The sequence below is a fragment of the Cydia amplana genome, chromosome 11, assembly GCF_948474715.1.
Source record: "Cydia amplana chromosome 11, ilCydAmpl1.1, whole genome shotgun sequence".
Classification (NCBI taxonomy): domain Eukaryota; kingdom Metazoa; phylum Arthropoda; class Insecta; order Lepidoptera; family Tortricidae; genus Cydia; species Cydia amplana.
The window spans coordinates 17,380,053-17,405,470 of record NC_086079.1 but is presented as its reverse complement, the minus strand read 5'-3'; the positions used below and the strand labels follow the sequence as shown (position 1 = coordinate 17,405,470).

Below are 25,418 nucleotides of genomic sequence, written 5' to 3'. Positions count from 1 at the left end.
TTGAACAGTTTGTTTTATTCACACTAAATTAATAAATATAATTAAACATTAACATTATCGGAATCTGTCTGTGATTCTAATTCTAATTTCTTTTTCTCTTCTAATTTTCTTTTTTTCAAAACTTTCATATGCTTATTAGACTTCAAATGTATTCCATATTCCTTGTCTCCAATAAGTATCCTTTTACAAACTTCACAGTAATTGTTTGAAAATGGATTGATATCCTTTTTCGCTTCTTTAGTTTCCGATGTCAATGGTTCATACTGACAGGGAGTTCCATTGAGATAACTTTCGATGATGTTTATCGCTTTCTCTTTCACTTGAGTATCCCATGCTGAAACGTGCGTTGTGTCCAATTCATAAATTGGAGGAACCTGGAAAAATTAAGATGTTTTAAGCGACATCTAGTTTTTAAATAAGATAACAGAATGTGCCTGTGTGGTGACATCTAGGTAGATCGGCAGTAAACTTATTTACTCTACTCATCACTAGATGGCGCAATGAACTAAAACACGATTACCAAGGGTACTTGAATTCTGCGATATTAGTTTGGCTACTCCACAATAGATGGCGTAGTAATAAAAAGTACCAATTCTTTGCTGAGAAATGACTACCTCATCATTCTAATATTATGCTGAAATTAACGTAAAACATGAAATTTTAAGTATAAAAATAGTATTTCGTTATTTTATAATTTATTTCAACGCTATAATCGTAAAATGTCGGTTAACAGGTAATAAATAACACGCGATACGTTTATTATTTCAAAGATTGTAATCAAATAATCACTACTACTTATTGGTTGGCTTTTATATGAATTTATTTAACTTTTCTATTCATTTAAGAGCTAAGGTTAGGTTACGTTACGTAGGAAACTAAGTTCTTTACGTATCCACCCACTAAGTTACATTACATCTATCGTTTAGGTACGGTAATTAGATAAACTTGGGCTTTAGCATTAGCATTTGTTTAACTAAGAACCAAGGAAACTCGCTTTTACGTAAAAAAACAGCATCGAAATATCCATCCGTTTGATAGCTACGATGCCACAGACAGACGTTGGCGTCAAAAATATAACACCCCTCTTATTTGCGTCCGAGGTTAAAATAGGTAGTAATCTCAAAATGTGTACTATTGTTACAGATTTTACCAATTTTTTGGCTAACGTAAAACATTCACGAATCCAAAACCCCAGGGCATATTATGTTCATAAGTTATCACAGTTCCGTACCTACAAACGAGTGTACAAGTGACCGGACCCTGCATAGAAATTTGTTTGCAGGGGTCACTGAACTCTGCAGCTTACTCCACCAACCAACAACTAATCTACCAACCTCCCTATTAGGGTGCTCCAGAAACCGCCCCTTCACCATCTTGTTCTGCCGGCGCGCGTACCGCCGGGTCCCTGTCTTCATGTTCTCAATGCTCTGCTGCAGCAGGTCAGGGCGGTCCTGACGCTCGGCCTCGCTCAGCATCAGGTAGTCGTGGAACTCCTTGAAGCCGAGGGTTTGGAATATGCCGCGGGTGTAGTCTGGTGGTCTGTGGAAAAAAATAAGTAAGTCCAGTGAGCAGTTTTCTTTTAAGGGTTTGTCATTTAATAAATTGTGTTTTCGTTTATAAAGTTCAAATATACTTTATTTATGTAGGCCTAGCTACAACCACTTATGAATAGTAGGTAACTACTTATCACACATAATTATATTATATTAAGGTTATTTTCAGAGATTTTTATATTAGGTATGTATTGTCTCGTTTGTTTGTAATGTATATAAATTATATTCAATTCTAAATTAAAGGTGGTAAATTCACTATTTATTTTGTCCGCGTCATAGACGTTTTCTAACTATGTCCGATGGGAACTCAAAATGAAGTTAAAATCCTTGTTTCGTTAAGTCCTTGGCGTTAAAAACCAACCTTTAATATGTCTTTAGAAAGCTAAACCTAATGCAAACGCACCCTTGTCAACTTTGCCGAGATATAAAAAGAGAGGGCTAGGTTTCTGTCGCGGGAACCAATGAAGCCTTATGAGAGCGCGTAGAGACACTGGAAGAGTCAATTTAAGGTGACAGTCCATTTCCAACCGCAGCTGCACTACTGTTCATTTTACTATGGAAATTGACAGTAACAGCGACGCGTTCAGTACCAGTAGTGCAGCTGCGGTCAGAAATGGAATGTTACCATTATCCATTTAAATACTGGACTGAAATGGGACTTGACCGCAATGCATCCAGCAAGGTGGTCTAGTGTACCAAGATGTGTAGTCTACTAAGATGATGGGCGCGGATGCGGTAGGCCCAGACGGAGATGGCAGGACAACCTAGACATCTTCCTCAACAACTGGCCGGAAGAGGCGCTAGATAGGGAGTCGTGGATATCAAGGGGAGAAACCTTTGCCCAGAAGTGGGGCACTAAAACAGGAAAAAAAATATTGGACGTCGCCTGCTACTTCGTCCGCGTTGAAGACCTTAAAATATTCAACTTTTCACTCACTTAAAAGTTGAATAAATATTGAATAATTTTACAGTTTAGACTCACTTGTTTTTAGTCACTCGCGCGACATGTTTCGGAGAGCCTAGCAGCGTTCACGACTGTGCGTGCATGCGACTAAAAACGTGTGAGTCTAAATAAACCGTAAAATTATTCAATGTTAGTATGTCTCACAACAGTTTAAATTCGATACAATAAATTTGTTTTAAAATTTCAATATCCTGCCTTCAACGATTCAGTCTGTGCGTTGCATGTCAGTATGTAAGTAACGAAATCGATTTATATAATTAAGATATCGCGTCTGAAGCTGGGAGTAGTTACATAAGTAGGGAGTATATAACAAAAGGAAATTGTTTTCCTCTTAATGTATGTTAAATACCTACAACGATTCCTAACAATTAAAATTGGTACATTTTTGGTACCAACTGTTACGAGCCATAGAGCCACAATAAGGTTCAGGGGAAAGGGTTGTTTTTTTTTACAGAAAGTAGTAATGTATTGTTAAATGACTGTCGCTTCCAGCACACATTAGTGCACGATGTCACCAGAGTAACCGCGGGCGCAGCTACTGTGCTGCGCGGACGCTGCCGTTTTGATACTTGATCGTGCAACACGTTATCTATTACACAATCATGTCAACAGAGGTGTGTAATTTGGGAATTTAGGGCTACTTTCCTTTATTATTCAGTTGCGATTGACTGATTAACGTAAATAAACAATGAGAGATTGTAAAAATCTATCTCATTGAGTTTTATTTCTGATTATCAGCGGGATTCTGTGTATTGTAGAGTTAATAAGACAATTTACCCTTTTTTTTCGATTCTTCTTTTATACATAAGTACACAATTTACAAGTTCATAGAACTTAATTAGGATTTTGTACTTTTAAAAATGCGTGGGGACTTATAAGGACTCTGTAGACTGACTAGAGCTTACAATGTGGCTCTATCAATGAATCGCGTTTGATCGATGACGATCAAAATGCTTCATCGATGACCGACAATCACTCTCCGCCAATCGATGCATCGATCGCTTAATGTTAAACAAGAGCGGGATATTGATACTTGTTGTGTTTGTGACTAACCCTGGAAAATTTAAATAACTTTATGAATGCGTAAAAAGGACAGGGCGCCGATTTTTGAAATTCGACCGTTCGATTTCGTGTATTTCGCTCAGTAATATCTCCACTACTAGGCATGTAAATTCTACTAATAGAATTGGAAACGAGTGGTCAATACCACTAGATTCCCAATTTCTATCGCTCGTATTTCAAAAATCAGCATTTCGCCGTTTTCCACCGATTTTCGAGTGACAAAATCGAGCGATCGAAATTCAAAAATCGGCTCCCTGTATTTCTTGATGTAATTTTTTCAAGTTGATTGGAACAGATATCAGAAAAAAATATTAAGAATACTTAGCACACAATAGGTGCTTTAGTTCTCATTAAACAACACCACAAAATATAATGACTTCAAAATTAGCCTTTTCCCAACGTGCTATAAGACATGCAAAACGACTCACACACCGCACAACACAACACAGCACGGCTGCCTTTCGTGGCAGCTTCCGCTTTGCTGCCACAAAGTGCTGGAACGACTTACCACAACCAGTTAGAAATTGTTTATCAGTCGCCTCTTTTATAGTTAATCTCCGGAATTATCTAGGTATTAGATAAACAAAAATTGTAACACTAAGGCAACCGTGCCAACCAATACACATACTCACACACACACACACACACACACACACACACACATTCGCGCAGGCCAAAAGCACTTATGTTTTCTCGGATATTTGCTTTCTCGGATGTATTAGATTTAGTTTTAGTTCTAGTGATTCTAGTCTTAATAGTTTTTAGTTTTATCAGGCCTCACTGAAAATCAGCGTCACGTTGTGTGTCCTTCGTGACATCAAGCTGAGTGAGGACCTTTTAGCACAATGTTCTTTTTATATTTCTGCTCGTCCTAATGAATTTATGTTATTATATTTTGTTAATTTTTGTGCTAATTTGTTAATTTTTGTGCTTATCAATATAACTTACTTACTAAAATATAATGTGTTTGTACCTACCCCTAAAAGTCACTTAACACGAGTCGTGAACAGTCTATAATGTCGATCGATATAATTATACTCGATATCGCTAAACGCTACCACTCCGTAGTCAATTATAAAAGAAAAAACGTCTACTTACACGTGGTTTCTAAACTATAAACTCGCGTAACCCACGTTCAATGACAAAAAAATAATCAGTCCGCCGACCCTTTGCGGGAGATAATGTCACTCGTCAACTAAAATAGTCGTTATTAGTCATTATACTGATATACAGAATTAGGAAGATTAACTGACAACAGTTTAAAAAAAGTGATTCTGTCGTATTTATTTAAAAATATGATCAAGGAGGAGACATGTATGTAAATAAACCGGCTAAGAGCATGCCAGGCTTGAGGGACACAAGTATTATAGTCATTCGGCGCGATTATTTCCGAAAATATTCACTTCATCAAAAAATAATTGTTGAAAACCCTAATTCGTTATGAAAGACCTTTCCAACGACATCCCACACCATAACACAGACGTGGCTCACACCGCGATTTCGTCGCGTCGCTCGCTACAAAGTACCTACAAGTACATGCGGCCCACACCAATGTTGGTCTGCTCGCGCTTGCGCCACCTAGTGGTGAGAGTGAATCTTCTGTACCTAGTATGTACTATTATTTACTCTGTGCCATAGGGTTAAAGTTTCCAATCGATGACTTTTGTCATGTCTACAGAAAAGACGTCGGTTAGGGTGTTTCATTTTTCCGAATTTTCGATTTTCATCTGACTTTGCTCGAATTCTGGTTCTTCCTGATTAAAAAATATTATATACCAAAAAAAAATTAAAATCGGTGAATATTTAGAGGTTGCACAACATCAACAAAGTTTTCTCAAATAACCAACGACTCTACATCGGAGGGTAGAAAATGGTTTAAGTGGCTACCATCAAAGCGGTGAGTAGTGTGATACTGAACCTTTTACATATATGTAAATCAATTTTAAAATTAGTAGTTAACATGGATTTTGGTTACTCGATAAATGTTCTAATTAAGATTTTTCAGTTTTTCCACCTGTTTCCAAAGGAAAAGTGGTTTTATTGTGTTTTAGACGCAAAAATTCAGTTCATTAGATTTTAGTATCAGTTCATTATATTTTGTTATTTAAAAAAATAGTTAATTTTCACGCAATGTATGGGGTTCTCCCTCCACATTTTCAATTTGTGCAACCCTTAAACGTTAATCGATTATTATGAAAATTGAAATAGATAGTTTTTAGAGCGGGGGGACCCGATTGGTGAGCAAAGTCAGGAAAAATATCACAACTTTTTTTTCTCCATACAAAAGTGAAACACCCTAACGTCGGTTTTCCCAAAAGTTTTTGACCCATTCGAACGTTAGAGAGGCAAATAGATGAACGAACGAAATGGTTCGCGGTAGGCCCTCAGGACACGAGTACAGTCATTAAGGGCTATAGTCAACGTCACGGGTAACCTGATACCATAGGCACTGGAGCGGCCGTTGCCCGCCGGCCATATTGTTTTAGCGTGTTTATTCTAAGGACTAATTGTTAACCAACTGATGGAGGAAGGGTTATGCTTTTATTCAGCAAAAGCTGTAGCTCAAACGGCATTTGAGCGCGCATTGTTTGCATTTTTTTAACTAGATTCTTCCTGCAAATCTATTCTCAGTCCACTATCAGAGATGTACAAAATGGTTTTAAAAAAGCATTTAAATACAAAATGCAAAATACTTTTCAGATTTACTATTTCAAATGCAAAATACCAAATAGTTTTGCGTTTTGTATTTCAAATGCTAAATGCAAAATAGGTATTTTCAAAATACTTTTTCAAAATAAAATACCTTTTGACCAAATCTCAGATATTTTTATTTATTTTAGGTATTTATCATGAGAATAGCCATAGAATAGATAATGTTCGTCGTTTTCGTTTGATATTGACACTAGTCAGACATAATAGCCGGTTTAGACTCTCGTGGCTCGCAAGCTCATCGAGCTAATATAATTTAAACACTAACGGCACGGCATAAGGTTTATAACCGAATGACAGGCCGAATGCGAGTGTGTCGCGGCGAGCCACGAGACGCGCCGCGAGCCGAGCCGCGAGTCTAAACGGCTATAAGGCGCGCACTCTGACCAAAGAAAAAAAACCGGCCAAGTGCGAGTCGGACTCGCGCACGGAGGGTTCCGCACTATCAACAAAAAATAGAACAAAACAAGCAAAAAAACGGTCACCCATCCAAGTACTGACCCCGCCCGACGTTGCTTAACTTCGGTCAAAAATCACGTTTGTTGTATGGGAGCCCCACTTAAATCTTTATTTTATTCTGTTTTTAGTATTTGTTGTTATAGCGGCAACAGAAATACATCATCTGTGAAAATTTCAACTGTCTAGCTATCACGGTTCGTGAGATACAGCCTGGTGACAGACGGACGGACGGACAGCGGAGTCTTAGTAATAGGGTCCCGTTTTTACCCTTTGGGTACGGAACCCTAAAAAGGGCGAGCAGACGCCCCTATCGGTCAAATTCGGCAATACAAGCGTCATTCGTTCATTTCATTTTGTTTGACTGGTAATGTTGGCTAAACTTAATCACAAAGTATTTTGCATTTTGAAATGAATATTAAAAATGCAAAATACATCTCGAAAAGTATTTCAAATAAAATACAAAATGTTTTTTACTAAAAGGCATTTAAATGCAAAATACAAAATAGGTATTTTGCATTTTGTATTTGCATTTTAAATAGAAGTATTTCAAATAAATCGCATCTCTGTCCACTATAACTTGGATCTTCTTAAATCGAGAGTGAATAGACAATATAGACATCTTTTAGGTAAGCATGTTCCACCCTAGACTGCATCGGCACTTACCATCAGGTGAGATTGTGGTCAAATGCTTACCTTTTTCCAATAAAAAAGGGTTGTTATTGCAAACAGTAGATTCTTAAACACGGGATGATTGGCACCTATTTCGGTCGAAATATTTTGGCGCCCGAATGAAGTATGTAAGTGCACCTGCCTACAGCTTAGCTAGACCTACTCTTGTTGTAAAGATACTCATGCTTGGCTGGGATTTATGTTACGCTCCTCATACCTGAGTGTCTACCGCGAAAACCGAAATTCGCAAATTGCGGGATCTTTCTCTTTTACTCCAATGAAGGCGTAATTAGAGTCGCAGAGAAGACGGCATCCGTGTGATTGTGCACATTATGAAAAAGACCGGTACGAGGGTGATTTGAGAAGTAACTTGTTTCGCCTACGTATAGATGGCGTTGGCGTCAACTCTGTATGTGTTGATTTAGTTTAGGAACTAAATATATTTAATCTGTGGCGTCATGCCATTTTTGGCGGGAAATTGACATTTGACAGTAGTTCAAACAAATGTGGTCTCACTTACGCGGCAAAATGGAGAAAATTGGAATTCGTGGAGTTATTCAGTTCTTTTTTTTGGAAGGCAAAACTGCGAAACAAATCCATGAAAGGATTTTACCTACGTTGGGTAGTTCGTGTCCTTCCAACGAAGCGGTTCGACTTTGGGTAAATGAGTTTAAGCGAGGCAGGACAAGCATTGAAGATGCACCTCACCCTGGAGCCCCGAAAACGGCAGTTTTACCCGAAGTCATAGATAAAATCCATGATTTAGTTTTAGCCGACCGAAGATTGAAAATACGCGAATTAGCTGAAGCCACAAACATCTCTTCTGAGCGGGTGCATTTTATTTTACACAACGAGTTGCACATGAAAAAGCTTTGTGCAAGGTGGGTGCCGCGATTACTGACTCCAGAACAAATGCGTATTCGCATGCGATTATCTGATGAAAATTTGCAGGTGTTTAAAAAAAATCCAACAGATTTTATTCGCCGCTTTGTCACTATGGATGAAACCTGGATCCATCACTACATCCCGGAGACGAAACAACAGTCGAAACAATGGGTTGGTCATGGTGAGCCAGCTCTAAAGAAAGCCAAATGCATTCCGTCTGCTGGAAAGGTGATGGCGTCTGTGTTTTGGGACGCAAAGGGAATACTTTTAATTGACTACCTTGTCAAGGGAAAAACTATAACTGGTGCATACTACGCATCACTTTTAGATCAGTTACAGGCGGCAATAGCTGAAAAACGTCCAGAGTTGGCAAAAAAAAAGTGATTTATCACCATGACAACGCTCCGGTGCATTCAAGTCGTGTCGCTGCACAAAAACTGTCGGAGTTACGATTTGAACTTCTTCCACACCCTGCTTATTCACCAGATTTGGCTCCGTCGGACTATCACCTCTTCCCTAAACTCAAAACATTTCTCTCAGGACGAAAATTTAAGTCCAATGAGGAGGTTATATGGGAGGTCAATGCGTATTTCGAGGCCCTTGAAGAGACGCACTTCCGTGAAGGCATAGAAAAGTTGCAGACTCGTTGGGACAAGTGCGTAGAACTTCGGGGGGATTACGTAGAGAAATAAAATAAATACATTTACAATATTATTATTTTTTCATATCAAACCAAGTTACTTCTCAAACAACCCTCGTAACTCACTTTCCATCCTTCAGTCTCTGCCTGTGCCGTGGAAGTCGAGTACCTCTTCGATGAGCCGGATGAGCCCCTGTTTCGACAAGTAACTCACTTTCCATCCTTGAGCCTTTGCCCTGTGCTGTGGAAGTCGAGTAACTCCTCGATGAGCCGGATGAGCCCGTGTTTCGACAAGTAAGTAACTCACTTTCCATCCTTGAGCCTCTGCTTGTTGTGCCGCTGGTGGAAGTCGAGTAACTCCCCGACGAGCCCCTGCTCCAACATGGCGTCTACGCGCTTGTCCAAGCGCTCGTCATGGACTTTCTGAAACAAATTTAAACAATCATTGTGTCAAGTTTCCTATTATAAGTTTGAAAACCAGTGGCACCACGTAAGACGTAATCAAACGCAAAGACAAGCTCGAGATAAATCGCCTTAGGCCCACTTGCACCATCACACTAACCCAGGGTTGCGCGGTTAAACAGTTAACCCACTGTCAAATTGTACTGGTAACCATGGTAAATCCAGGTTTAACAGGTTAACCCCGGGCTGGTGAAATGGTACAAGTGGCGCTTAAAAATGTAAAATGCATTTCATGATGGTTTTGTTAAGTCAGATAGTTTGACCAACCAATTTCTGTGACACCCTAAAATAGAAAATTAAAAATACAACGGAACATATATGTGATATGTAACTAAAGTATTATTCGATGGAACCATGATGGAACTTGATAACTATGTAAACAAATCGCCATATTGAAATTGTCTTTGAATGATGAATTTACAAGTGACTTTTGTTTACATACCGTAAAATGGGGTGAGTAGGATTCGCGGGGAGAGTTGGGTTATGAATGGGGAGAGAAGGGTTGAAAGGGGGGTGAGATATATTTTTAAGGCTATTGCTACAAAAATAATGTATTCCAATTTAAAATGGATCTATAGTAATACTCATAATAAAAAAAAATCTATCCAACAATCTTCCAAAATCACCTTTGTATGAAAACCCAACTCACCCCAAATACGAGGGACTACGGGGTGAGGTGGGTTTTCCTGTTTATCATCAAAATTATGAAATGGAACTACCCAAAATAAAATAAAAACGACAATACAAACGTCCGGAACACTTATTATATACACCATTCAGTTTGCATATGTAAAAATAAAATGTTATCGAGGTTTGAATGTCAGTTTTGCGCTTACTCACCCCATTTTACGGTAGTTAGCAAGTTCCATAGCATGATACTTTAGACTTCTCCTAGAAACAAAGAGAGAGAGAGAGCTAGAGATTGAGCTCACCAAAATGAATATGACATGAACTGAAATTAAATAGACAATACTTTTCCCGTGTAGTCTCATCCAGTACTGTTTAAGCTGACTGTACCCTAGTAGGCGTCTACACATTGTATCGCTATCGTAACTATTTAAATCAGGCATCGTTCGGTCGATAAATCACTCCATTCATGATTGATAGTCCATTCACTACCTGTGTTGGCGCATTGTTAGCCGTTTATTATGAAACAAAGATTATTAAAGAGCTGGCCAACGCTTAACAAACTAAGAACCTTAGAAATAAATGAAAAGTGGAAACATTCACTGTAGCACTGTAGCGGGCGAGACTCGAACCGACTCTTCCTCGATAGCTCAGTTGGCAGCGATGGGCTAGTGAACCAGAAGTCGCGGGTTCTAAAGTCTATTTTTTAATTCGGTAGACTAAAATGACATTTCTTAGTATGAAATGACATTTTATGTTCATACTATGAATTGTCATTTCAGTCTACCGAATAAAAAAATAGATTTTAGTCGCGCCCGAGACAGTGAAGTTTCAGTGAAGTCTAATCTTACAGACGGAGCGATAATATACCGGCAGATACCGTAAGATACGATATCTTACGATATCTTTTACGTACTATGTGCCAGAGGCCACGAAGCTGTAATATATATTTTGGTATCTTACGATATCTTATCGCAAGGCATCTGCAGATGCCTTCAGATGCCTTGCGATATAGGTATCGCTCGGTAATCGTCTCTCTCACAATGTAGGTGCTAGGGCTTAACACGTTCGAGAAAATACGATTTAGGATTATTCAATACACCTTTACCACCGTGCAAACGTGAGAGGAAATAAAGAATACGTGCCATAGTCAAAAACAAAATGATAGCCGAAATCAGAACACAAACGTCAAAATTTCGGCGCGAAAGTCGAACGCCATTTTGAAAAAGCTTTTTTACCAAACTCTTGAGCCAGCATCCTGGTTATTGGCCGTTCTCCCACGAGGCAAGTCTCGACAGGCCGCGATCATCGCTCGAAGATGGTTCGTAGACCTCGATAAAAAGTGTTGCCAGTGATCAAATTGCGCGCGCGTTGTTACTAAGCTCTGTTTTTATATCACATACGAAAATGACAGTTCCAAACTGTTCCAAATGTAACTGTCATTTTAGAATTTAGAAAAACAACAGGGCGTACCGAGTGGTTCAAAAAGCGAAATCTTGAGCGTTGCGAGGGTTTCAAGGCACAGTTAAACAAATGTTGCTATCAAGTGAAACACACAATTTTTCACCATATGGAAAAGAGGAAAAGACTAAATGTAAAACATTACAAATTAAATCCAAATGAACAGTATTAAGAGCCCATCAACGTGCACACTAGCGTCACTGCTAAATAATCGTGATTATTTAAATTTAACGAAAGATGTTTAAAAAACCGGCCAAGTGCGAGTCGGACTCGCGCACGGAGGGTTCCGTACCATCAACAAAAAAGAGCAAAACAAGCAAAAAAACGGTCACCCATCGAAGTATTGACCCCGCCCGACGTTGCTTAACTTCGGTCAAAAATCACGTTTGTTGTATGGGAGCCCCACTTAAATCTTTATTTTATTCTGTTTTTAGTATTTGTTGTTATAGCGGCAACAGAAATACATCATCTGTGAAAATTTCAACTGTCTATCACGCCTGGTGACGGACGGACGGACGGACGGACGGACGGACGGACGGACGGACGGACGGACGGACGGACGGACGGACGGACGGATGGACGGATGGACGGACGGACAGCGGAGTCTTAGTAATAGGGTCCCGTTTTTACCCTTTGGGTACGGAACCCTAAAAAAGGGGGCCGCTACGTACTGTATCTTGTATTAAAGTACCTTTTGAATACATCAAACTAGTTTCTATGTTGCTGGATTCGTCAATCTATAAACTCAAAACAAAAACGGCCGTTTTAACTTTGGACGCTAAATGTTTATCATTAAAAACGATCACTCAAAAGTTAGTTCCACCAGCCAACATGAGGAAGCAACGCAAAATTTGTATCCAATTACTTTGCCACTCTTGTGGATAAAATGCAACTTTCTCATCCGTTTTTGAAGAATAAAGAGAGACTTCACGAACTGGTGTAGTTAGTACTTTGAATTCATTCAGTAAACATCTAAACATAGTGTTTTTCTTAAATTTTTAGGTAAGTATAGGTATGTCAGATATATTAATAATATAATGAATAATTTTGGTATAACTTATTTCCTCTTCGATAAATTATTACTTCGATTAATTATAAAATATATTAGTCATAGTTGCTATTATTAGTTTTAAACTAGTTTAAGTACGAGTAGATACGTAGAACTCGCACAACGTTATCCGCACATTCGATAAGAAGACATCCATTTAGCCCGCCAATTATTGTCTCATTTTGTTAATTCATAACATTTATTATAGTATTTTATGCAACCGTTGTTTAAGAGAGGCCAAAAAAGGCGAGTGGCGTGAGTGTGGCGTGATTTGTGGCGAAGCCGAAAATTGTTAATAAAGACGCCACGAGTATTTTTTGACTCAGTTAAACAACGTTGCATACAATACTTTTTCTACGACCATTTTTGAAATAAAATTGTAAATTTAACAAATATTTTTTCACCTCAGCAGCTCGAACAAGGGTACTTTGCTACTTAAAAACAGTGAGCAAAATCGCATTTTGCTCACTGAGTGAGACAAAATGAGCAAAATGCGATTTTGCTCACTGTTTTTAAGTAGCAAAGTACCCTTGTTCGAGCTGCTGAGGTGAAAATTTAATTGTTGGTATATCTTAAGAAAACATGAGTGAATAGAGGTAAGTGATGAAGAAGGAATACATTTTTCGGGTTCTCTAATATGTTCTCACTGCTGAGGTGAAAAATGTTGTGTACTACACGAGATCAAAGTTATTTACATCTCGTGCGCTTTTGAGTCCCTTACTACGCTCAAGATTCTAAATTAGATTCACTCGCTACGCTCGTGAATCTATTATAGAATCTTTCGCTTGCACGGGACTCAAAATAAGCACTCGAAGAAATATCAAACTTTGATCTCTTGTTGTACAAATAACTATTCATTCAAGAAGTAGCAAAGAATGGAGGGTACGGGCGGGAAAAGAATGAATGAAATAAAAAAAACATATCTATGGTTCACTCATCTGAGCAGAGATGACAATTAAAATTAGGTTGGCAACAATGTATTTCATAGGTACAATATCTTTTAAGTGGTGATTACACGAAGTATCGTAAAAGTGCCAAAAAGATACTGCGTGTAATAATTAAAATTATTTATTTTTGTGCATACAAATACTTTTTTGGGGAATAGACTAAAGACTTGTCTTGACAACTATGGGTTTAAAGGTGTGTGCACGACCCTTTAAATGAAAAATAAAAGTACGGGAGTAGAAAAAGTAATTTACTTCTGTAACACAAGACAGTTAATAAAGATTCATTACGACAAAAAACGTCCGAATTGTTTGCAAACTTGAAAATGAACCGTTTTATGGACCCGAAAGTCATGGCCGTTGCAAAAACTGGCGTTCCTACCGTGAACCACGTTCGACGTGTTACCTCTCTATCACACTTGTAAATTCGTACGCAAGTGTAACACGTCGGTAACACACAGGCAACGCGTTGCTACGATTAGGTAATCAAAACATTCGACAACTCGTAAACCAGTGATGGCTTAAATCTGACCGATTATGATTAACGAATAACGAATAAAAATAAAATTGAAAAACCCGGCTAGAAACAGGTTAGGCATATAATTGTACACAGATAAATTGAATTGTTTTATGGCAGCCATGAAGTCAGTTTTTATTTATTTGTTTTAAACTTCATTGCTCATAAAAAAGAGTAGAACAGGCGGACTGAGTACCTACATATTGCCAGAATGGAAAAATAAAGGTTAGAACTACATACATAGCTTTAAATGGTTTCAATTATTTCAATTACCTAGCAAAAACGCATACATAACACAAAACTATAATAGTCTTTGTCTTACTAATTTCAATTATTTTTAAGTATACAATCGATAATTCAGTCGTTGTTAAATAGGCTATATTGCAAGAATCTGAGACCCCAGGCGTTGTTGCAAGTTAAATACAATAATTTATTCAAATAAAAATGTGTTCAAACAATGCCCATCTCTATCGGTTACCAGCCTCGATATGATACCTGACTCAGTGCGATTGACCGTTCACAATTATTTTTTTACTTTTTTCGCGTAGGCAGTCTTTTTGCGCGACCGCCTTTACATTTGGCGCGAACGCGTGATGTCAGCTGTCTGTGTGTTTTTCTTTCTTTTTTTCTGAACAAGCCTCTATAAAAGCTGCCAGTTCTATCAATGATTGTTAATGGTTTCTTAGTCCAGTCAAACAAGTGTGTACCTATAGATGGTCAAACAGATCTTGTCAGTAGAAAAATGTAGGCGCGAAGGCATATCGTCCCATAGAAAATTTCATTTAATTTCGCGCCTTTTTCTACTGACAAAATTTGCTGGACCATCTATAGTCATATTATCGCATTGAAAATTGAAAACGTTCTAAACGAGGGGTGGTGCCTTGCATTTAAGGCCGCAGTAGTAGTAGGAGTAATCAATACTTATTGTACAAAAAATTACAGACATTGGGGAACAAAGGAAAACTCATCGCTATAAGGGAACTCTTCCAGCTAACCTTAGAGCTTGGCTGGTTTTTAAATATGAAGGGTCCAAGGTCCTTATGCTTCATGTGCAATACAATTATTATAATTTCTGTTGGAATTTTATATAATAAAAGTCCTTATTGCGCTTGTCGCATAAGAACTCTTCTGTGATGGAAAGCCACATTTTATTAAAAAAATCATCCCTGAAGAGAATGAAAAGGGGGGTGAAAAGGAGGGTAAATTTACAGAAGTTAGTATTTAATATCTATAGTCAAACTGTAGGTAAAAACTTAATATAATAAAATTTTGCAAGTACTCGTATGTAGCAGTATTATTGTCATAACTACCAACCGTTTCGACTGAAGTACATATCTCTCAATAAAAAGCTTTCCCACAAAAAACTAGATCGATATGAAATGAGCATGCGCGAGGCCTCCATATTTGACACAATGAGTCTGCGATGATGTTGATGATCTATCGACTTATGAATCGATACGTAGATCGGATCATATATGTACATAGGTTTATTAATTGGCCACTAAAATTACATCGATTAGAGATATTTATTTATTCATTTTCTAAGAAACGTTCCAATTCCAACACACAAAAATCAGTTAAACCTCCTGAAACTACATATATTCAAAGATTTGTCGACGCGCGGGTGTAAGGCCTGAGTGGACGCTCGACTTGGGCGTGCAGCGGGGCGGGGCGTGCGGCGTGCATGTAAAACAAATGCAAACGTATAGGAGCGGCCTTAGTGCACGCTGCTCAAATTACTCCTGACTCCGACGCCACGCTAACACGCTAACGTCCACTCAGGCCTTACACTAATAGAGGCCTCGGATGACCAGAGGGCTGGGATATATGTATGTAGATCCAACACGTAGAGGCCCCTTGGAGAGCTTTTATGTAATTATTATTATTATATTTGATTTTCTATTGGTCGTAACGTATTTGTAACTATGTCCAGTTTGCCGAAAAATATAATTAAACTGTATTTTTAGGGTTCCGTACCCAAAGGGTAAAAAACGGGACCCTATTACTAAGACTCCGCTGTCCGTCCGTCCGTTCGTCCGTCCGTCCGTCCGTCTGTCACCAGTCACTGTCCGTGTATCTCACGAACCGTGATAGCTAGACAGTTGAAATTTTCACAGATTATGTATTTCTGTTGCCGCTATAACAACAAATACTAAAAACAGAATAAAATAAAGATTTAAGTGGGGCTCCCATACAACAAACGTGATTTTTGACCGAAGTTAAGCAACGTCGGGCGGGGTCAGTACTTGGATGGGTGACCGTTTTTTTGCTTGTTTGTTGTTGATGGTGCGGAACCCTCCGTGCGCGAGTCCGACTCGCACTTGGCCGGTTTTTTTTTATCTGATAAACTCAAAGTCAGACCTTAGTCTCTACTTTATCATTTTATAGTCTGGCTACTGAAATATTACACAAATGTTTGGCGGGAAATTCAAAAAAATCTTGGGCTGGTCACACTTTGTGTAGTAGGAATTATAGTTTTGATACTAGAAAATATTTTTGATTTTCTGTGCACACGTAAGGTACCTAAGGATATAAGTTAAATATACGTTGACGTGCACTCAAAGTCAGCTCACATAATTTCTACCACTACCTACGTAAAGTACAGTCAACGATAAACACATATGGTAAACACTTTCTCACCATATACCATTGTAACAAGGCGAAAAATTAAATGTAGTGTAATGAAGACCTAGCTCGATAATACCGTAATATTACTTAATCCATCACCAAAAAAATATATAAGTACATATTATGCCAAATATACATATATGCTAAATGCTCAGTATCAAATTTTTATAGAGCACCAACCTCCTAATTTGTTTACATTTGTTTAGGACTTGTAAATATTGCAGTTTTTCGTTATACAACGCTACTCGTCGACTTCGCACATTGTCGTAATTATTTACTTGCTTAAATAATAGTTTGCGAACCTCACTCAGATAGACATTATTAATATTATTTAAAATAAACCCCTTATAAACCGCAAACAATTTGAATGAATGACATAAATTGACAACTGACTTTTAGATTTTTTTAAAATCATAGACATTGGTGACACAACAACAACAAAATATCTGTGAACAATTTTTGGCTAGCCAGACTCTAATAGCTAACCCTAGTTTTCGGCAAACAAAAAACCTTGAACTTATGATATTTTTAAAAGCCAGGGTCAATCTAATTCCCAAATAATCGCATTATTTATGTTTTTTTCAAGGTGTATCGAACCGTCTCCGTTGTCAAAACTGATCGGTTAAAAAACGCTTTTACTTTTTCGCGGAATACCAATAACAATCACACTATAAAAACTTTACGGACTAACTTTCTCATGGTCGTATGTTAATAAATATCACATTTGAAAAGGCAACCTTATATCTCTATGTATTAGGTTGAACTTTCAATGCGACTTATAGATAGATAAAAGTTTCAGGAAGTAAACGCGCGGCGCGTCTCGTAGGCACGTCTGCGTTAACCTTCTTAATTCGAAATGGTATATAAAAGTTCGACGCGCTTACAGACTTACGCCGTTTCGTTTCCGAGCGGCTGATATTAGCAAGCGTCAAGGGCGGACAAGACTCGCGCGCGGATTCAAAATGTCGTAACCGCCAACGGTTTTCAAGGGTTTTACGTCTGTTTGGTTATTTCGGGTGGGCAGCTGGCTTGAATATAATATTAACGCGAACCCGAAACTACGATATTATACTAGTTTTACGACCGCGCCCGAGGCCAACCGGGCAAAGACACGTTATCAAATATCAAATATCAAATATCAACATTTATTCAGCAAATAGGCCACAAGGGCACTTTTACACGTCAATATGGAATTTACATACAGCAAAAAAAAAACACATCAATAATTATAAAATACAACTAAGCCGTAAATATCAAATCAAACTAACATAGAGATGTATAAAGCCTCTAAATGTCGAATTACAGAAAACGCAATAACAATAGTATTGAAAAAAAAAACACAAAGATACAAAAACTATAATCTAAAATTATTTAGAGATGTAAATGTCTCTAAGTGTCATCATAACTAAAAGATTAAAATATATAGTAGTTAATCAAATTATCCTTAGAGATGTATAGGGTCTCCAAGAGTCAAAATCCTGTATACCTAATTAAAACATTCATTAAATTAAAGAAAATGATAGTAAAAATAAAATAGCATACGAGAACCGAATGAGGTGTGTCCATGTAATTATACTCAAAAATAAAGTTACTAAATATAATAGCTCGTGTTAGCTTAAATAGACCAGTCTCCACAAACAGCACCCGTTCACGAGTATGACGCGTATCTCAGCCATCGCCTCTCTCAACCTTCATTCGGGAAAGTGGCGACCCGATCAACAACGCCACCGTAAGCAAAGACTTTTAAGCGAGCATGACATATTCAAGCTGCCGGGCCATATTAATATTTAAATTGTAATAACGTATAGCTGTGAGACACAACATTTTGTTCTTGTATGTTACATGAAAAACGGTATATCTTCACATAATTACTAAGCAAAATGCCCTATATTGACTAAGAGATGTATAGGTCTCTCAAGTGTCAGAATCATTAAAAATATAAATATGTACAAACAAATTAAAAATAAAATTAAAACTTAGAGATGTATAAGGTCTCCAAGTGTCAAAAACTAAAATTAAATTAAGCAATATAAACAATATACCTAATTAATCGAGAACATGATGGTCTCATGTGTCAATTCTACTGGAGACTAGCATGATTAATTCACAATGAAAAGAAAAAAAAAGAAAAGAAAAACAATACATATTAACTCTTATTATACTATCGAAATCAAGCTGCCGGCTTAAAGGCATCTCTATCATCTATAAAATCATTTACAGTGTAGTACGCCTTACTCAACAAGGAGCGCTTAATGTGTGACTTAAATTTGTTAAGTGGTAAATTCGCTATATCAGTGGGAACTTTGTTATAAAAACGTGTACAGTTCCCGACGAAAGACGTACTAACCTTACGGAGGCGGTGGGCGGGCACAGAAAGTTTATGTTTGTTTCTAGTGTTATAGTTATGGATATCACTGTTAAGCTTAAATTCGTGGACGTTTTTCCGAACATACATAATATTCTCAAGTATGTATTGAGATGCAAGGGTAAGAATGTTCACTTCTTTGAATTTCTCTCTCAGGGATGCTCGAGCGCCCAGTCCATAGATAGAACGTACAGCTCGTTTTTGCAGCACAAATATTGTCTGAATGTCTGCCGCTTTTCCCCACAACAGGATTCCATACGACATAACACTGTGGAAGTAGCTAAAGTATACCAGCCTGGCCGTCTCTACGTTTGTCAGCTGTCTGATTCGCCTCACTGCATAGGCAGCAGAACTAAGTTTGCCGGCTAGAGTGGCTATATGTGCATGCCACTGCAGTTTTGCGTCTAAAGTGACTCCAAGGAAAACCGTTCGATCTTCGAATTCCAGCGTATTACCTTTTATTTTAATATTGCTGTTGTTTACCTGCTTGACGTTCGGCAGCGTAAATTTGATGCACTTGGTTTTCTTGGCATTCAAAAGTAAGTTATTTGCCGTAAACCAGTCTACTATGGTGGAAAGTGCATCGTTAATGTTATCGAAGCTGTTTTCCTTCCTGTCTACTTTAAATATAAGAGACGTGTCATCTGCAAATAACACTATATCATGTCTATCTTGCACTAGTTTTGGTAGATCATTAATGTATACCAAAAACAGAAAGGGACCAAGAATGGAACCTTGAGGCACTCCAAGAGCTACTGGAGACCCCGCCGATTGAGCTCCATTGATAACTACTCGCTGAGTTCTATCCGAAAGGTACGAAGAAACAAGATCAAGGGCAGTAGCTTTTATCCCATAGCGGCATAATTTTCTTCTTAAATTCTCGTGATCAACGCAATCAAATGCCTTTGATAGATCACAGAAAATTCCAACAGCATCTTGAGCTTTTTCCCAAGCGTCAAAGATGTGTTTTAGAAGTACCGCACCGGCGTCAGTAGTTGACCGACCTCGGGTAAAACCAAATTGATTATTGTCAAGCAATTTATTTCTGTTAAAATGAGACAAAAGTTGATTAAGAATAAGTTTCTCGAAAACTTTGCTTAACGCCGGTAGTATAGAAATTGGTCTAAAGTTGGTGGGGTCTGTTCTCGTTCCAGATTTAAACAGTGGGATAATTTTGCTGTGTTTCATAATATCTGGAAAAATTCCAGTATCAATGCATCTGTTGAAAATCCCGGCTAAATATGGTGCGATCGATTCTACAATAGAATGTAATACTTTTACTGATAATCCCCAGAGATCTTCCGTTTTCTTTAAGTTTAATGATCTGAAAGTTTTAAGAACTATATTCGGAGTGACATAAGAAAATGTGAACATTTCTGTACATTCCGCTACGGTTGTCTTCAGAATTTCTTCAGCGACCTCTGGCGATGAATTAAGTGACTTTGTTGTTTCTACCGGTATATTCGAGAAAAACTGCTCGAAATGATCTGCCACTTCACGTTACTACGCAAGTTTAAAAAAATCGGGAAGCGCGACCGGACGGCGAATATGGTGGTTCAGTACTTCCGTGTCGAAATCTGCAATGATAATTTGTATACTTATTAGGTATTATACCTACTATATTTAATTTACCTCGATTAGATAAAAGGGACTTAGGTGTATGATGGACTCTACAGCCCGATTCGAACTTAAGATACTTACGTCAAATATTACATCTAAGATACGATATGGATTAGATATATCAGTTTCAAAAGTGACGTTTTTGTTTGATGCACCTCTTTTGTTTTGCACCGTACTTGAACAGTACCGGGTAGTCACTATCCGGTAGTGTAATGGAATTTTGAGTTTCCAAAGCATCCCGCTTGGGGCGCTGTATGGGAATCGAAATTTTCCATTTGCCAAATGAAAATATTGTTTCCTGTAAAATAAATCCTGAAATTTCCGAGAACTTAAATCTGTAATTATAATTACACCGTATAAAATATCGCATGGAAAAATCTAACTCTTTGTGTAAGGAGCGTGGCGTCGGGCTCACAAGTGATTTGAGCAGCGTGCACTAAGGCCGCTCCTATACGCTTGCATTTGTTGCACGCCGCACGCCCCGCCCCGCTGCACGCCCAACTCGAGCGTCCACTCAGGCCTTACACTTTGGAAATTTCATCTGGTTGAGTAGGTACCTAACCTCCTTGTGTTCCGATTGCACCCGTAGTAAAGCGTTATACAGGTTCAATTCTCGACCGAGTCGATTATTTTAAACATTTCCGATGTTAGTTAGACTAATAACAAACTAGACTTTATTATATCCCTATTACCTGTAGAACAGTGTCAGTAACAAGTGTTCATGGTCAGGTGTTAGGTCAAGGCGCGGGCGCAGCTCCACTATAACTTGAGCTCTAGTTGTATAATAACTGCAGGTGATCGGAGATCTTCTTAGTACTACTTGATGAAGTAATACGCTTGTTAGGCGATGATGGGAATTAAGGCGACTGAGTATTTCAACGACCTTGAGCATACACTTATCCGCGCGCGTAAGTATACATTTTTTTCGCCAAAAACGGGCTAGCCTTTTTGTTATGTTTAAGGAGCACAGTCAATATCAATTACCTTCTTACCTAGGTAGATTTTTTAACAAAATCGTATAGGTACTAAAAATTACCATGTTTTAATTTATGTCATTGCCATGGGCACTGGATGCCGTAATAATTTTTTTCTTTCGTACGAGTATATGACATTTATTTCAGATTGGAAAGGCCAAATTATCAAAATTATATTTAATAAAAAAAATTGTACCTATACCCATTACAAATGCAATTTTAATTTGTCAAAATGATTATTCAAAATACAATTAATAATACCTTTTTAAGGCTCTCTGCGGCCAGAGGGTACGGTTCTTTTAAGAGAACATATGGGCTCCTAAAATTTAATGTGAGATCTACACTAGTCGCCTTAACATTGCAAGTCTAGTCGAAATAATTGCAGGTTCTGCGTATGTGGAGCGACATAATCGAATGAGTGAATGAATGAACGAATGTCGTTTATTCACAACAAATCAAAGCAATCATTATATGGTACAAGGTAAAGATCGTAGGCGTACATAGTCGTATATTCATAATACATATACATATTTATTAAGTCTTTCACAAAATTGTATTAGAATTAAAACTAAATACCTAAAAGAAACAACGATATATCTTAAAATATCCTCATTTAGCTTTGAAACACAAACACACGTTTTCAAATTTTTATATAGATAATAAGTTACAACGTTTTTTGTTACGACGTTGTTTGTTGGATTATTTCGATCACTTCATTTGTTCATTTACTTCTGCAAACTTTAAGCAGTCGTAAAAACCAACAGGATATTACGTAGTAAACAAGATTTTTACACACTGACTCATCAAACACTTTGCTCTTGCGTCATTATTTTGTATGCACTTAGCACCTAGAGTTCAATGCACTTTTGAGGAAATTAGCGTCAGTTTTGTACCTAATGCGATTCGCGAAAAATATATTTGGTATTCAATTCAAGTATCAAGTGCAATACGGTTCCAAACAAACTGTTACGAACGACCCCTTATAGCTGCTTTGATACTGCACGCCGTTGTATGGGAACCTTGCACTTTGTGACTATGCGCTGAAACTTGGCACAGTTGATTCTTAGCTGGTCTTGAGTTGATAGAGACCGGGAGCTATCGAGAGCCACCACCCATTTAGCGGGGGGAGGGGGAAGTTCGACGCTGCCGCGCTTCAATTAAAGCAAGATTTCTCTAAAGCTATAGGTATTAGGGCATGTGTGATATATCATTTTCAGATAAATTAATCCCACGCTTAATACAGGGCACAATACCTATATAGGTATAGAAATATAAATATTTATTTATTAGAGTAGAGTAGACGAATCGTCTGTAGGTAAGCAATTTCTGTAGACCAGGGGCCCGTTTGTCAAAAGCTTGTAACTTGTAATACAAGTGGAAGTCCCTTTCTAACAAAAGCTGTCAAAAAGTGACATCCGCTTGTATTACCATGTTACAAGCTTTTGAGAAACGGGCCCCTGCAATGCAATAGCAGAGGGATTGCAAGTGCGTTGCCGGAGTACGCTTGTTCTTGAAGGTATAAGGGTCAACACACCTCTACATCTACATTACCTACATCTCTACATTTTAGTATCTACATTTTAGCTGTGCGAGGCAGGAAGTTTCTGGAGAAACGCGCAGTTGAGGACTGCCAACCATCTAAGTGGATGGAATGTTGTAGTTTTTTTTTAATTTATTATTTTACAGGACCTTTACAATGTGGTTTTTAATGCAAGTGAAGACTAATAGGATAAAAAAAACAACCGCAGCCGGGTTAAAGTTTTTCAAACGTTTCGCAAGAATAGGTGTTTTTACAGATTACGTGAATTTGCCTCTTGCTTGTATGAGATTGTATTCGGTAGTACTAGCGAACCGCCCCGGCTTTGCACGGGTTACACAAAACCTTATCAAATTATACACCTAATCTTTCCTTAAGAATCACTCTATTGACAAGTGAAAACCGCATGAAAATCCGTTGAGTAGTTTTTGAGTTTATAGTGATCATACAGACAGACGCGGCGGGGGACTTTGTTTTATAAGGTGTATAACTGTTTAACTGTATATATATATATATATATATATTTGTAGATATGTTATCAAATCACGTTACAGCGGATTATTAATTCCCGGCCAGTTATCTCGCATCTCGTCACGACGCCAGTAGCGATGCAATTATGCAGTAATGCATGTGATTTGTTCAGCTATTTGTGCACTGTACAGCCTTGGCCGAAGGCAGCTGAGATAAGACGTGCTTCTAACCCAGAGGTCGTGGGTTCAGATCTTGTACCAGGCATGTGTTTTAGTAGTAACAATCATTTATAGAAAAAAAGAGCCAGGAAATTAGACGAACAAAGATATGGCGCGCCGCGCCGAACTTGCGAGTCGCAAGTTGCGACGGAAGATTAGACGATTGCGTTGGTTTTAACGTTTTACCTCAACAACTCTGAAAGTATACTTCTGATTAAAATTTCGCTAGTCAAATCCCTCGGCTATATCACTAGCTATTTTATACTAAGATAATATTGCTATGGTATGCAGGGTAACGAACGATATACAATTGAAAATAAATGAAAATTAGACATGTTTTCGTGATATGTTCAATCGAGCCAGCTTTTAACCTTTAAAGGTTTTGCTTAGAGTTAGCCCTCGTTAATATACCCATAGTCTAGTTTCGGTGTATATTTCTTCATGGCATTTGGCCTTCATTATAAAGTATAAAAATTCAATATAAAAACTACAATTTTGCGCCCTCCTAATTTTTTTTTCCTTTGACTTGGTTTTTAAATATTCTGGAAAGTATTAGCACAGGTTTCCTGCGCCCCACCCATGGCAACAACAGGTATAAATTATATTTGCAAATTACTAAACGCAAGCATACACTTAAAGGTAAGAATCTACATACCACAGTATTGTAACAGAATAATCTATACACATAGGATACCTAAACTATATTTATACGTGAGATTACGAAGTTGGTCCACAGACTACGCGTCCTGCAGACAATAATGATTTCACTGCATTGTTCATCATCATCATATCAGCCCTTTATCGCCCACTGCTGAGAATAGGCCTCTCTTCTAGTACGCCACTTGTCCCGGTCCTGAGCTAATCTCATCCAGAAGTAACCCGCAATCTTCCGGATGTCGTCCACCCAACGAGCCAACGGACGCCACGCGAACGAACTATACGCATATGTAGCGCTTACAAATGTTTTAAGATGCCACGGCGACGAGACACCTATTTAAAATGTACCAAATTTAATACGAAGGTAAAAAGTATTTCATGAAAATGGTTACATGACGAGCTCGTGGTCCGCTCTGGTAATATAATACCAAGAAGAAGCGACAACCATCTGACTTTCCAACCCAGAGGGGAGGTGATCTGTGGGCAATGGATTAGTCATATGGTATGGGTGCCGGCATGGATACACACGAGCGACCCAAATGACATAACCGTGACACCGAGCGAAGCGAGAGGCGGTGTGGTCTTATACGTACGCTAGGCGTGAGATAGTTTATTTTGCTTGAAGAGTTTCTTGTACTGATATTTTCTCGGGAATGTGGAATGAATACATAAATGGGCTTTTTTTGTTGTCCCCTACACTTTGTTTTCAAATTTGGGATTTTTTATGTTATTTCTACTCAGAATCACGAGCTCTTTATAGAAAGAGCTTATTAGGATAGCCTAATAGGAGAAAAAAAGTGTCCTAAGGTGTCTTTATTTCCATTACGTCACCATTTTTCATAGACTTTGTATAGCGGTCGCGGAATGGAAAGATCGAAAAATGTATGGAAATTTTGGGACACTTATTTTATTTCTCCTATTAGGATAGAAAGAGCTCGTGATTCTGAG

At 38.1% G+C, this 25,418-nt stretch overlaps 1 protein-coding gene across 1 annotated transcript in view; it reads right to left on the bottom strand.

The window, feature by feature from the left end:
- Positions 1–41: 41 nt before the first annotated feature.
- Positions 42–25,418, bottom strand: part of LOC134652347 (tRNA dimethylallyltransferase) — a 282,850-nt gene continuing 257,473 nt past the window's right edge. Inside the window, exons 7-9 of the mRNA XM_063507519.1 lie at positions 9,249–9,364; positions 1,335–1,539; positions 42–374 (exon numbers count right to left, since the gene is read on the bottom strand). Coding sequence (XP_063363589.1) covers positions 42–374; positions 1,335–1,539; positions 9,249–9,364 — 654 coding nt within the window. The remainder of the gene's footprint in view (positions 375–1,334; positions 1,540–9,248; positions 9,365–25,418) is intronic.